The sequence below is a fragment of the Dermochelys coriacea genome, chromosome 2 (assembly GCF_009764565.3).
Source record: "Dermochelys coriacea isolate rDerCor1 chromosome 2, rDerCor1.pri.v4, whole genome shotgun sequence".
NCBI lineage: Eukaryota > Metazoa > Chordata > Testudines > Dermochelyidae > Dermochelys > Dermochelys coriacea.
In genome coordinates this window covers 115,864,073-115,879,390 of record NC_050069.1, presented here as the reverse complement: position 1 = coordinate 115,879,390, position 15,318 = coordinate 115,864,073, and the positions used below count along the sequence as shown (strand labels likewise).

The 15,318-nt window shown below is 43.4% G+C and overlaps 1 protein-coding gene and 1 long non-coding RNA gene across 5 annotated transcripts in view; one reads left to right on the top strand and one right to left on the bottom strand.

The window, feature by feature from the left end:
- NEDD9 (neural precursor cell expressed, developmentally down-regulated 9) overlaps nt 1-15,318 on the bottom strand; it is a 137,438-nt gene that overhangs the window by 96,663 nt on the left and 25,457 nt on the right. For 2 of the 3 annotated variants that reach the window (XM_038392631.2, XM_043508333.1), the window contains one exon: nt 1,224-1,430. The exons of the other annotated variant lie outside the window; for it this stretch is intronic. In XM_038392631.2, coding sequence (XP_038248559.1) covers nt 1,224-1,226 — 3 coding nt within the window. In that variant the 5' untranslated portion in view covers nt 1,227-1,430. The remainder of the gene's footprint in view (nt 1-1,223; nt 1,431-15,318) is intronic. 3 annotated transcript variants of the gene reach the window in all.
- The window catches only part of LOC122458769, a 62,180-nt gene continuing 47,543 nt past the window's right edge, over nt 682-15,318 (top strand). The window contains exons 1-2 of one of the 2 annotated variants that reach the window (XR_006279007.1): nt 682-1,104; nt 1,363-1,594. This is a non-coding gene — a long non-coding RNA (uncharacterized LOC122458769). The remainder of the gene's footprint in view (nt 1,105-1,362; nt 1,595-15,318) is intronic. The other variant, XR_006279008.1, reaches the window with a different exon arrangement.

Below are 15,318 nucleotides of genomic sequence, written 5' to 3'. Positions count from 1 at the left end.
TACTGTGTCCAGTTTTGGGCCCCACACTACAGGAAGGATGTGGATAAATTGGAAAGAGTACAACGAAGGGCAACGAAAATGATTAGGGGTCTAGAGCACATGACTTATGAGGAGAGGCTGAGGGAGCTGGGATTGTTTAGTCTGCAGAAGAGAAGAATGAGGGGGGATTTGATAGCTGCTTTCAACTACCTGAAAGGGGGTTTCAAAGAGGATGGCTCTAGACTGTTCTCAATGGTAGCAGATGACAGAACGAGGAGTAATGGTCTCAAGTTGCAATGGGGGAGGTTTAGATTGGATATTAGGAAAAACTTTTTCACTAAGAGGGTGGTGAAACACTGGAATGCGTTACCTAGGGAGGTGGTAGAATCTCCTTCCTTAGAGGTTTTTAAGGTCAGGCTTGACAAAGCCCTGGCTGGGATGATTTAACTGGGACTTGGTCCTGCTTTGAGCAGGGGGTTGGACTAGATGACCTTCTGGGGTCCCTTCCAACCCTGATATTCTATGATTCTATGATTCTATGATTCTAACCCGTGCTATTCCAGTCCTGAACCCCACATGCACACACAGCTCTGTCAAAGCACCTCTGCCTTGACCTGTAGTTTCATTTGCTGACTCACTGCAGCTAATGGGATTGAAGTATGGAAATGAGCTAACGGAAGAGTTACCTCTGATGTTACAATGCTACCACTCAGGCAACAGCAGGGTGTTCCAAATGAGCACTGTGTGTAAATCAGGCTTTTCCAAGATTCCAGTTGTCACCAAAATCAATTAGGTTTCTTCCCATTGATGCCTAGAACATTTCCTGAAATCTTGGAATTGATTGGATGCATTCTTCAAAAGTTATGTTACAGACAGACAAATGCCAATTATCAAATCATACTTAAATTAGCTGTTAGAAGCTTATTGACCCACTTACCAGAACAAAGTGTTTTATTGTTTTATATGCATGAGGAAACCCTACTGTTCACTAAGGAGATAGCTACAATAATGCTTACAGTTCTGGGCAGTATTCAAGGGAAAACAGAACTACTGATTCTCAACAGCCCTAAACCTATGACTGGTTGCGATCAACCCTAACAATGAGCAGTCAGAATTCTAAATGAAGTGGGTGTTTGGTTTGCATTGTTTAAGAGGACAAAGTATTTCCTTGCTGAGCTTAATTTTAAAAAAAATGCTTAACTTGAATTAAAATGAATTTTAACTTCATTGAAAATGAAACTTACCATTATCCAATGTTTCTGACGTTCCACCTACAGCATGTTAATCCTAGGAACACAGGGGCTCTGTATCTTGAAGATAACAATCTCTATGGGAAATCCAGCATTTTGGTATGCTGGCTAATTTTTGTCCTTTCTATTGTAGGTCGTCTTTTCACTTCCAGGATTTCCTTGTTCCAAATATTTCTAAATGGACACGAGCACTTTGTTGCTCTGAAACAAAAGGTTATTAAAACACAGTGATGCAGATGATCAAAGAGGGAAAAATCTCTTCTCATCACATTACCAACCTACCAATTTGAGCTGTACTGGGATTCCCCACAAAACTCCTACTGATGCATGGGAATGAATTCAAATGGATCTCACTTCTGTCTGAGGTATGAGTTTTAATAACATTGCTAGTGCTCACACGCTTTATGTTTTTTTCTCAACTAGCAGCACATAGTTCCTTATAGGCATGTCAAAGGGTGAGGCTGTTTTGCAGGAGGCTAATTTACCCATGCAAATCTGAAAAGCCTTGGTATTTTATCCCTTAGTTTACTCACTTGGTGGGGTTTTGTTATTATATTCACACTTGGCCAATGGAAAGTTTTATTTAATCAAAGAAACATTCCAAAAGCTATTTTCAGCCTAAACATTATAATTTTATGTTAGTTCTTGAGAACTCACAAGTGTAATTAGCTAGAAAATGACTGCAAACCAAAGTGAAGCCACAACTCTGTTTTCATTGCACAAGCTGAGAGAAATACATAGGGTAAAGAGCACAAATAGTGAAAAGTAAACTGGATTTGAAAAATTTTCAATTTTAATAGCTAAGATTATATTTGTAACATATTATTTATTAGCATTGTATTGCAGTAGAACCTAAAGCGAGGACCTCACTGGCACTGTACAAACCATATAAATACAAGGTTTCAGAGTGGTAGCCATGTTAGTCTGTATCAGCAAAACCAACAAGGAGTCCCTTGTGGCATTTTAGAAACTAACAAATTTATTTGGGCATAAGCTTTCATTGGCTAAAACCCACTTTATCAAATGCATGGAGTGGAACATACAGTAGGGAGGTATAAATACACAGTATCTGAAAAGATGGGAGTTGTCTTACCAAGTTGGGGGGGTCAGTGCTAATGAGCCAATTCAATTAAGGGATTCTCTCTGCGCTGAAGAGCTTATAATCTAACTTTTGAGCTGATTGTCAAGCTGTCTTGCAGTGGCTCAAGAGCATGAGTACCAACCTCTGGGCAGACTGTTAAGAACTAGGGTATACTCTCCAAATTGGCTGAGAGTTCTCTACTTGGATTTAATCAACCAATTACTGTATCAAACATAAATGGAGTCTCAGACGGTTGCTTTGGGTACTCCAGTCTGTTTTGCCAACCAGGTGAGTATAACTTTGTGACTGATGATTCGTTACACCAAGGATCATAGTAATATTCAGGTCAGTCCCAAAGCATCAATCATTTACCCCAGGTCAATTGCACTTTAAATCTCACACCAAAGACAATGCTTGTAGCCAATCCTATAATAAACCATCTCAAGATTGTATAGGAGAAGAAAACAAAGGAGTTATTTACAAGATTAAAGCAAATGAACCTAAACACACAAATGAATTATAATCTTGTGTTTCAAAAGGTAATAGAAGTAGGGTGACCAGCTGTCCCATTTTTATTGGGACAGTCCTGTTTTTTGGGACTTTTTCTTATATAGGTGCCTATTACCCCCCACCCTTTGCCCCCTTTTTTTCACAGTTGCTATCTGGTCACCCTAAATAGAAGCTTCTTTAATAAGCAAGCTCTATATGCCCTTTAGGGCTAACCCAGGCTAAGCACTGGGGTTCTCTTGCTTATTCCTAGAAAACCTTGCCCCTCAGAATCCAAGCATAGAGATACAGTTCCTTTGTATTGGGGGTTTTTATTCCCTTCCCCCAAGCCCCTTATGCTCTGAGCTGCAAACTCTGCTGAGGAGAGGAATTTCACTTGTATGACTCATCTCCATTGGGGAAGGAAGAATAAACAACAAAGGCTTTTGTCCTCTTTAATGCTCCACACTGTCTAGTGTCCACGGGTCATCCCTATTTGGCAGGATATACACCTTCAGATGGAGACCAGTATTTCACACAAGGTAATGTCTCTCTCCTGTCTGGTGATAACCTCTGGTTACAGAGGTTTACAATACAAATTCTAAAATATTATTTGTAACATGGGATACAGATGTTAAAAGTGAAATTCATGGAGGCACCAATTTACAAGCATCCCATATAGTCCAAACACAAAACACATTATTGAAATTCTAATACCTCTTTTAATAATACCAACACACAGGTGAGCCAGACTGATTCCAGCTATGTATTTGTCAGTATTCAACTGAGGCATGGGGGCATGACCTGGCATCTGGTATGCCAGCGTCACACTGACAACATCCCTTTAGTAGGTTGGGGTTTTTTTTAAGCTTTGTTTGGGTCTTCAGCGACCCAAACATAACATTGTTATCCATTCGTGTGATGCATGGAATTTAACTTCCATTAATTAAGGTATTTTGAGAGCTGTGATGTGATATATAGATCCTAATCTAGAGGGTGGCATGGAGAGAGTTAACATTCGCTCCCTGAGTGGGAGGTGGGGAGCAGACTTCAGTTGCGTGCTATCATTACAGGGATTGTCAGGAAACCTGTCTGGGACTGGGACCGGGACCAGGAACGAACGGTGCATTGGGTAATTCCCCAGCATGCTACAAGAAGGATGGGCTGGTAGATATTTAGGTTAGCTTGAATTTGGGCCAGTTCCTCTTTACCGGAAGGTGGAAATTGTGGCTGAAAAAAAAGCCCTTGATTATCAGATGCAAACTTTGGTTGCACAGAGCTGACCTTTGTTACTCTATCCATTAGAAATCAGTCTGGAGGAAGCCTTTGAACTCCTAATTTAATACTCAGATTGTGAGCAGGCCTAGAGTACATTTGATTTGAGTGGACCTTGAAAACTCCAGTAACACTTGTACCCTGGAGTTAGTCCAGTTCCACAAATGGTTCACTTGGCCTGTTATGAGGACCTAAAAAGTGTTGTAATGTCCCTTTAATTTCTACATGCCTACTGTCTCCCATATTTATAACATGCACAGAATTCAGGATGCGCATTTTGACCCCTTGAATTTTCAAGAATACACTTATGTCTTAGGCAATATTTATTCAGAACAAGACTATCTCAAAAGAGGGAGAAATGACGAATTTCCAAGATCTGTAGTTGCAATAATTCAGAGAAATACTTAAAAACCCTAAACTTACAACAAATATATTGGGTAATATGTAGGGTTTTTCAGCCAGCAGCCAAACCACTAGTAAAAGTCATGCATACTGCAGTCTGATTTCTCTTTTCCCAGCAAATGAGGAAAACTGATGGCTTGGCAAGGGCTTCTTCCGTCTGTCTGGATGTAAAACACAGAAGTAGCAGTTCCTATGGAAGAAAAAGTCCCTTTTTTTGTGGGCAACAGCCAACTTTTCACTTTCTTTTAACTTTGGCTTCCAAAGAGATAAGATCTGCTGACTGAGCACAATTCCTAAGCCCTATTCCAAATTATAATGTTTTAAAATCACTGTATATCCTACAGAGACAATCTCTTAAATATTAGGATTTCATTACATACTTTAAACAGTAAGCTGTCTTCTGGGATGTACAGAAGTATCTACTATTTAGAACTCATCTGAATACTTTACATAAGTATTCATCCAATACCAAATACAAACAATAAGACCTGATCCTGCAAAGCTGTTTCACTTGGAGATGTGTTACCTCATGGCAGAATCATGGCCATTGACCTTAACCAGCTCATTCTTCTATCTGTCTCCCATTCCTCTACATTTCACATTCTCCCTTCTAGCCCCACTCCCTCCTCCTGGGTAAAATCAGAGCATGCTAGTAACATGCAGCCCTCCCACACTGAGTGGAGAAGACGAGTATCATCTCATTCATGCCTCCTCCTCCCTCAGCAGCAGGGCGACATCTCTTCTGTGGTAAACTTTCCCCTGAGGAAAGGAGTTTGTCTCTCTTGTCTTGCCCAGGAGCTCATGCTTTGCTTAGTATTCTTTGTTCTTTCTGAGCAAGTTTTGTACAGGGCTTGTCTGCATGGGGAAACGTATGGTATATCTGTATTGCTATAGTTATACTGGTATAACTCCCCATGGGGACACTCTTATTCCAGTTCTTTTTTCCAGTGTAGCTTTTTTTCTGGTATAGCTTCTTGTCCACAAGCGGTGTTGTACTGGTCTAACTACACCAGTACAGTTACTCAGGTAAACCTCACAATGTAGACAAACCCTACTGTAGGCAGAACATATGAAACACTGGTCAAAGAAGTGCTCCCTATTGATACAGGCAGAGTGCTGCTCGGTGTGAATGTACGTTGACCTAACTGGTATGTGCACCACTCAAGAGTGGCCAGATGGTGGAAGAAACTAAAGAGAAAGTGACGATAGTGGTGGGGAGGAAGGGAGAACAACTGGGGTCAGCTTCCCTTACAACAAAAGAAAGAAGGGTGGCCTTTTGCTTAAGGTACAGTAATAGGAGTCTGAAAGCCACTAGTAATTTCATTGACCCTTTTCTGGCCAAGGAAAGATCTAGAATCCATCCCTGAAAACACTACAGCATTCTATACTAAGGTATCTCCATCAGCTGGCAAAGACTGTAGCAGAGAGAGGGGTAACTTATTTAATTAATTTTAGATACCGTACTAAACACCTTTAAACTATCACCCCCAGAAACTGAAGGCAACTGGTGAAAGCTTTAGCTTTATACATCTCTATTCTAGTTACAGCTCAGTCAACCACATTTCACTCCTGAGGTGAGTAGAGGTTTCTCAAATAAGTGCACCAGGATTATTATCCTTTTATTTTAATTAATACATTCATTTTCCCCTATCCACCCTGAGGCATATAGATAGTTTCCCTTGCCAGCTAGAATCCAGAGTAAAGCTATTTCTCCACGATCTTTGTGGTTTACCATGGTAAATCATAACATAATGATGGAAAGACAGTTCCAATTAAATTCTTAAAAAAACAACTCGTCAGCTGTGTTTGAAGAAGCAAGAAAAACATGAAATGTTGCCACTCTCCTCCAGAGAAGTACAACTTTCTACTGGAGCTGCTAAGGGTTCCAATTTATTCTAGACGATTATACTTTATACTCTTTCATAGTACTAAGGAAAGAAAACAAGGTGCTACTGTAATGCATCCCCACTCCTTCCAGGCCACAAGGCACTTTTTTTCTCTAGCATAATGAACAGATACAACATGTTTTTGCTACACACAAACAGATTATTGGTTGTTTGAGGCTGATCTATTATTTGCTTTACATTTTTTTCAGTTTAATTTGAAAATTGCTGCTTCAGATTCCTATTGCTCTCCTAGAACTTAAAAAGTCCTTTGTTTGTGCTGAATGAAATTGTGCAGGCGGCAGTTAGCTTCTAATTGGAAGGACAGCCTTGGCTTTCAGTGGGATAGACTGTCTCCATGATCTAAATAGACAGCAGTGGGAGGGGAAACAGAGGTACAAAGAGGTGAAATGACCTAAGATCACACATCAGAACCGTGGGAGAACCAGGGATAGAAACCAGCTCTCATGAGTCCCAGTCCAATGTCTTGTTTGCTGCACCATTGTACCTCTCTAACAGAGCCAGGCTGTGTTTCATCTTCCCAGAACGCTTCTACCATTGTTATACTACATTCATATTTACAGAATGGGGCCGTGCTTACAGGATGGGGGACTCTATTCCAGGAAGCAGTGACTCTGAAAAAGATTTGGGGGTTGTGGTGGATAATTGTCTGAACAGGAGCTCCCAGTGCAATGCTGGGGCCAAAAGGGCTAATGTGATTCTTGGATGCATAAACAAGGGAATCTGGAGTAGGAATAGAGAGGTTTTTTTACCTCTGTATTTGGCATTGGTACAAATGCTGCTGGAAAACTGTGTCCAGTTCTGGTGTCCACAATTCAAGAAGGATGTTGATAAATTGGAGAGGGTTCAGAGATGAGCCTTGAGAATCATTAAAGGATTAGAAAGTGTGCCTTATAGTGGTAGATTCAAAGAGCTCAATCTGTTTCGTTTAACAAAGTTAAGGGGTAACTTGATTACAGTCTATAAGTACCTACATGGGGAATAAATATATGATAATGGGCTCTTCAATCTAGCCGAGAAACGTCTAGCATGATCCAATGGCTGGAAGTTGAAGCTAGACAAATTGAGACTGGAAATAAGGTGTAAACTTTTAACAGTGAAGTAATTAGCCATTGGAACAATTTACCAGAGGCCATGGTGGATTCTCCATCACTGACAATTTTTAAATCAAGACTGGATGTTTTTCTTAAAAGATCTGTTCTAGGAATTATTTGGGGCAAGTTCTATGTTCTGTGTTATACAGGAGGTCAGACTAGATGATCGTAATGGTCCCTTCTAGCCTTGGATCTATGAAATCCTGTGTGCCAATGGAACTCTGCACGCCCCATCCTCAGAGTGACTGAGCATGCTCCATCCCTGGGCTATACAGCCTGAGCAGAACTTGCATGCAATTGCTTCTCCTGGTTGCCAGTGGCCAGTGCATCGGAAGTGAAAACAGAGCCACTGTTTCTCCTGTGTTCCCAGTGCTCCCATCATGCTGCTAGTGCCCAGGCAGTGAGGAGGAGAAGGAGGAACAGCAGCTGACTAGAATGCAGAGGGGTGAGGCAAGCAGGAAGGGGGTTGTAATGGCCATCGGGTAGAGGGATGGTGTACACAAAGAGGGCATGTAGGGGGGTTCGATGGGAGCCAAGGGGGATGCAGGTTGCCACCTGGGTGCGTTTTGTACTGTCTGCCGGTTGCCAGTTAACATGCTGGATGCTGGTTTTTTTCCACTAGACAGTTAAGCTCCCTGCTCCTGAAGGAGAGATGAACCACTCTATTCACACTGATTAGGCCTCAACTGGGGTATTGTGTCAAGTTCTGGGCGCCACATTTCAGGAAGGATGTGGACAAATGGGCGAAAGTCCATAGAAGAGCAACAAAAACGATTAAAGGTCTAGAAAACATGACTTGTGAGGGAAGATTGGAAAAACTGGGTTTGTTTAGTCTGGAAAAGAGAAGACTGAGTGGGGATAATACAACAGTTTTCAAGTACATAAAAGGTTGTTACAAGGAGGAGTGAGAAAATTTTTTCTTCTTAACCGCTAAGTATAGGACAAGAAGCAATGGGCTTAAATTGCAGCAAGGGAGGTTTAGGTTGGACATCAGGAAAAACTTCCTAACTGTCAGGGTTGTTAAGTACTGGAATAAATTGCCTAGGGAGGTTGTGGAATCTCCGTAATTGGAGATTTTTAAGAGCAGGTTAGATAAACACCTGTCAGGGATGGTCTAGATAATACTTAGTCCTGCCCTGAGTGCAGGGGACTGGACTAGATGACCTCTTGAGGTCCCTTCCTGTCCTATGATTCTATGGTGACTCGGTAACCAGAAGCAGCAGAGGTGGAGAACTTTGGGCTCATGGAGGTGACTTTTTGAGTTCCATATGGTCAGGCAGGCTGACCAGTTTGCTTGGAGGGGTGCCTGATTTGGGAGGAGAGGATCGCTGATGGGAAGCAGCAGCGTGGAAGAGCCTCCTGGCAGGGTGGTCCTTAGGCATATGCAGCATACGCAGCTGTGTAAGGCACCATGAAATTTGGGGCACCAAATTGCCCCACATTTCATGGTGTCCTAGCCAGCTGCATACTGCATACGCAGCAGCTCCGGTGACCAGCCCTATCCCTCGGGTCGCCCCCCCCCCCCCCGCAGGCTGTGCCCACTGCAAGAGGCAGGGCCATGCCTGGGGGGGCCCGGACAACTCCCTCCGCCCCACCTCTTATCCTCCTCCCGCCCCCGCTCCACCCCCAGCCCGCCCCCATTCCCCACCTCTTCCCCCAGCGACTCCGCACTCACCGGCAGCAGCAGGAAGCGGAGCAATCTGGCCCCAGACCACTCCACTTTGTCGGCTCCCAGGTGCGTCGCTGCACTTCTTGCCGCCAGTGAGTGCGGGGAGATTGGGGAAAGGTCCCCCCCCGCACTCACTGGCGACGGGAAGCAGAGAGACGTGGCCCCAGCCCACTCTGCTTCCCTTGCCCCTGCCCCAGCCATGTCGCTCGGGTTGGGGAAAGGACCGCTCTCACCCGCGGCGGGAAGTGGAGCGCCGTAGCTGGGAGCTGGCAGAGTACAGCTGGCTGGGGCCAGGCTGCTCCGCTTCCCATCGCTGCCAGTGAGTGCGGGGTGGGGACCCCTTCCCCCAAACCACCTTCCTTGAGTGACACGGCTGGGGCCAGGGCGAGGGAAGCAGAGCGGGCTGCTCCTGGCCCCTTGCTAATCCTCTGGGCGTCTCTGGGCCTGTGGGGTCTCCCAAAGGTGGCCCCCACAGCTCCCGCCCCAGACCCTCGTGGGGGGGGAGCGGGAGGCCTGGGGCCCCACACAGCCCCCCCATGGGGGAGCTGTGTAGGGTACCCAAATGGCTCGGGACGGCCCTGCCTCCTGGCTACAAACAGTCTTGTTGCTAGACTTGATAGGTAAGAGGCTGGGAAATTGGGGTGTGCCTGGGGCAAGGGGACAGAGTGAACCAGGGCACCCATGCCTCGCCACCTTCCACAGCACCCAGAACCCACCCTTGCCTCCACCAGACACCCAGCACCCTTTCCCTGTAGTCCCCCACATCCCTCAGTCACCCACAGATCTCTTCAGGTGTTGAGCGCCCCCAGCGCTTTACAGAGCCGCAGGCACCACCCCTCAGCACCCTGGATCCTACACGGAGCCTCTTGCACATCCCTCATCCTTTGCATTAGATGCAACCTCAGGTACTCATGCTTGGAATTCCACAATGTCACTGTGATGCTTCCCAGGGTTACCCGGGGTTTTGAGGCGCCTCCCTACCACCTGCCATTAGCATGAGGGAGTCTTCTCTGTGCCTGCCAGGAGTCAGCTGCCAGCCACAGGCAACATAATCCCTCCCCTCTCAGCCCCCGTGGGCTCATCTGTCCCTCAGACAGGCACATTCCAATTCCCAAGTCTTCTGACCATGCCCCTCTGGTGTCCACCCCCTTATCCTCTGGACACTTAAAGAATTAGATGGCTTGCTATTCCCAAAGGAACAGTACACTATAGCTTACTAATTACGCCTTGGAACATCTTTCCATTTAACACATAGCACTTAGAGAAGTCAGGTATATGTTTATTTAACAAAGAATGATATTCAAATGATAAACAAACACTGGAAACAAAGAGCTATATATCAAATAAAAGCATAACATGCATTCTAGAGCCTAAAGTCACCTAACAAGATGACCTCTTGTCTAATAAGATTTTGCTTAACCTAAAGTCCTTATTGTATTTTTCTATCGGGATGGCTGAGACCCTTCTAGTGTGAGCCCAAGCCCACTGACAACTTGTCTCCCCTTGATGAAGGATAAGTGAGGGTTCATCTGCACTCCAGATATAATTCCCAAAGTTCATTATCTTTACTCCTAAACAGCATAATCCCTGCTGTTTCTATATTTTTCCTGTAGGCTCCACAATCTATTGATTAGCATTTTCTCAGATTGTAAACTGGTGTCCAGGGTGAACCATACAAAACTCAATTTGTACATGACCAGCCAGAGAGAGAGAAGCGTCTGTTTTCCCCTGCCTGCCTGGAGTATGTGGTTCACTTTTAGTGCCCTGCCTTAACTCACAAACTAGGGAAGATAATTTTTAGTATACGGACATAACTCCACACACACTTTCTGTAGAAACATCTTGCAATGATCAGGATGACAAGTGTGATGCAGGCTCTCATAAGAGACCTTACATGACATTTAGCGAACTAGTATGTAGCTCCCAGACCTGGGGGATTCCTGGAACCTTTTCGTACCCTACCTGATGCCTCTACCACTTGGCACAAAGAGGTCCCTGGGTCACAGTCCACAATTCAAAACAAACACTTGTTGGCAGCAGCAAATCAAGCAGCAAATACAAATTCAAAAAGTAAACAGAGGTGGTATGATGTACAAAATTTGAAAACATTTATTATAGGCTAAGGTAAGAAAAAAGATACAATGATATAAAATACATACCGCAGGGTGGGTGGGGGTGTAAAATGGCTCTCTAAAACATTTTGATAATAATTGCCCATAGTCAGCACTAGAACCCTTTTTGTTGGCGGGAATATGTGGCCAGTTTTTCTACATCTTGGAGGTGGCAGCCCTAGTGGGAGGGGGACAGGAGCCTGAGGAAGTGGCTGGCAGATGAGAGGAAGATGGGGACAAGCTGAGAGCGCAAGTGAAGAAGGGACCACTAGAGAACATTCTCCTCCAGGACTTGGAACTGAACCCGGAAGTTCTGAGTTTCTGTATTGTTCTTCTCTCAGCAAATGGCTGGAAAACCCAATGGCAAAGTATGTGTCTCAGTCCCTCCTAGTGGCTGATCTACAGGGAAGATAACAACCTACCACCAGTATTGGTTACTTCATTAGTTCAAAGGATAGAGGTCTGTGCTGTGGATCGAAAGATCTGAACCCTGCTGATGATCCAAGTTGGGGGTCAATGTGGTTCCACGTGATAGAATTTCTGGGACTTTTTAGTTTGCTAAAATAAAATAGGAAATCCCTTTAAAAAAAAAGCGTTAAAAGAAAGATGCAAAGTCAAGCACTCAAAAATTAGAAACTACCAGAATTAAGGTTGCCTGCCCCTTCTGAATATGAATATGTTATAGTTTAATTACGTGATTATATATTGTTTTTCTCCTGTCTCATTCAGAGAATGGGTAATTTGTTTGTCCTCCTCATTCAGTGTGGCCCCAGGCCTTATTTAACCATTGAAATTATTAATTTCCTTGTTGGTCTTTCTCTGGTGCTAATCACCATAGTGTCTCAGGATTACACAAACATTAATGAACTTATCTTCACAACATGCCTGGGAGACAAGGTGGTATTATTATCCCTGGGCCATATTATCCCTGGGACAGAGTATTATTTTTATTCTGGGACACAGAGAAATTAAGGTTAACATTGATATTAGTGTCCACTAATTTTAAGTGCCTGATTGTTTTTTAAGTGTAGTTAACATTTTTATTCCACTTAATATATTTGAAATACAGCTGTCTGACTTAGGTTATACTTGTGAATACCTAGCACTTCTGCATATCAGGTCCCAGTTGTTTCAGCACAGGCACCCAGAAATTGAGGAACACACAGTGGCAGTCCGCTTTCCCAGTAGCAAGTAGCAACTCTGGCAGAGGCAGGGACTGAATCTAAGTCCGTGGGGCTGCATTCAGCTCCCTTAATCAGAAAACAGAGGAACATAGAACTGGAAGGGACCTCCTGGGTTATCTAGTCCAGTCCTTACCTATCACAGGCAACCCCATCATATAATCCCAATCATAAATTTATCAAGCTCGATCTCAAAGCTGGTTAGGTTGTGACTCTAATTTTTTAAAGTCATAACTTGAGATTGGAAAGCTAGACATACTTCTTACAGCTAGGAAGCAGGCCCATTCTCTCTAAAGCCAGGGTTGTGAGTTCAATCCTTGAGGGGGCCATTTAGGGATATTGCGGCTTGGTCCTGCTTCAAGCAGGGGGTTGGACTAGATGACCTCCTGAGGTCCCTTTCAACCCTGATATTCTATGAGTTAATCTATGAGTTAATTGCCTCTTTCTAGACTGTTCATTATTACACTTGTGTATACTTGCACATAGACATAACTATAAGTCCATCCTGACCCATCTGCAAAGTGGTATTTACCACCCACTGAATCTCTAAATGCATAGTGGACTAGTGGGAGGGAGGTCATAAGAAACAGGAGGTAATAAAGAACCTAATGAACACCAGGCATAGCTGATGTTGGTTAATAAAAAAGCAATATAAGTAGTGAAGTTAAAAGCTAAAGGGGAAAAAAGCCCTAGCTGTCCTATTGAAAATGCACTAATCAGCAGGAGTCCCCATGTTCTAATTTAACAACAGAAGAATCAGTCCTGGGTGACAAACTAGAGCCTCAGAGAGGTGAAATGCCTCCTGTAGTGGCTGCCTCCTGATGTTGGCTTGAAAAGTCTCTCCTTTCACACATCAAGCAGCAACTCCTGTGGTGTCTGCTGCTGGGCAAACAAACATCAACCATTTACTTTCTGGAATCTGTGTCTTGCAAGTTTAATTTAGCAAGAGACCAACTTGGTTCTGGACAATAAATGAGCAGTAAAAGTTCTTTTGGAACCACAGAGCATTCATAGGAATTCATATGGGTGTGTCAGGAAAATTATTTTAAAAGTGGTATCTTTCTTTTTATACTCTGTGTGTGTGTGTGTGTGTGTGTGTGTGTGTGTGTGTAAAAGTAAATAGAAGACTGGGAGCACATTGGGTAGTTTGTAATTGGTTTCTTTAAGGCAGTGGTTCTCAACCTATTTATCATTGTGGGCCGCATCCAGTAATACTTGTATGGCCCTGAGGATGTCACTGGGCAGCAGCTGTGTGCTGATTGGGCTGCAAGTGCCCCCAGCCATGGATTGAAAAACACTGTTTTAAGGAAATAAGCATAAACTCCCATTTCCCATGCAAATACAACCACAAATCACAGCTGTGGTCTAATGCACTGAGCATGGCCATTTGCCTGTGGTAACAGTATGTGTCACCTTTGTTGTATGCCATGTCAAAATCAGTACAAAAGATTTTCCTTTCATTACAAGTCAGTAGCATACTAAGGCCTTGTCTTTGCAGCTATAACATTGGTGTTTTTTTTTTACTTCAGGGTAACTTATTCATGTGAGCTAATCTGAGGTAAAAGCACAGTGAAAACTAGGCACTTTGTTTTACTGCAAGGTAAACTTGGCAAAGTCAACTCAATGGGGGGTATAATGGTGACAATGGCAACTTTACATCACGGTACAACTAAAGTGTTTTCTTTTCTCTGTGCATTTACCTCAGGTTAGCACACATGTGCATTAGTTACCCTGAGGTATAAAACACACACTTTTTTTTAAGCCTGAAGGCAAGGCCAAGGCTAACATGTTCACCAGCATTTAATAATGCAGCATGAAAATGAATACCTAGCTGCTGAATAAAACTCTTTCCCAGCTCTCAGAAGGATCCACTTGATGGGCCAAATTCCGAAGTGATGTGTGGGGTGTAAGTTGGATCCCTGTGCCCTCCCTTACACTTATGCAAACTCCTGCGGACCGATTGTTCCATTGGCCTAGGATCACCAGAGCACTTCGCTTTCTGGTCTCATCCCCAGCATCTTCTTCCCTGCCTTCTTCCATACCTTATGCCTGAGGAGAGAGTGGGTGACTTAAAGGCAGCTATACTTGGGGAATTGCTCAGCTGCCTGCTTAAGGCAATTTTAAAGTCCTCTTTGTGCAACTGGAGAGGCACAAAGAGGGCTGATTGCAGGCCAGGATTGAGCCCACTATCTTACTAAAACCATTACAAAACCAAACAAAGAAGCAGCAGATGATTATCCTATGATAAATTATGATTATCCTATAGTCTGTTGTGAATAACTTAGCATGTTTTCATGGTTACCTTGGAAATCATTTGGCTTTTTTTAGCAATGCTATTTCAACTAATTGAGTCAATGGTTGTGAAAGCTATCGAGACTCAGTAGAGGAGGAAAGATAGTCTAGTTGGGGCATTTAAGGCTATACAGCATTGATTTGTTGCATGTTTCTTGTCTAAGGTAAGTTGTGTAGAGTAGGAACATAATACATACCAATTTATTATCATTGTCTTTTTTCTTCAGTGCAGGGTTGACATTTGTTCAATGCAGGGTTGTGTCCTCCAAATGTGTCAGTCTTCTAAAAATGTATATATCACTGAAGTGTCTATCAGCTTTCTTGTGTGCACATTATATGTTTCTCTCAAATCTTGCAGTCTGAGATTCACCAGGGTACATTGGCTCGCTCAATTGTCCTGAAAGATTTTTCCATTGTCTTAGGAGTAGAGGCTTATGGAACTATTCTCCTCTCAGTGCAACTGCAACATTAGTGGAATTTATTTGTATGAATGAATGTGTCAATAGTTCATTTGGTGATTTGTCCCACAACATGAGAAGAAAATATTACCTAGTAGAGATATCTGGATTGTGTGCAGGAATATTGTTGGCATGA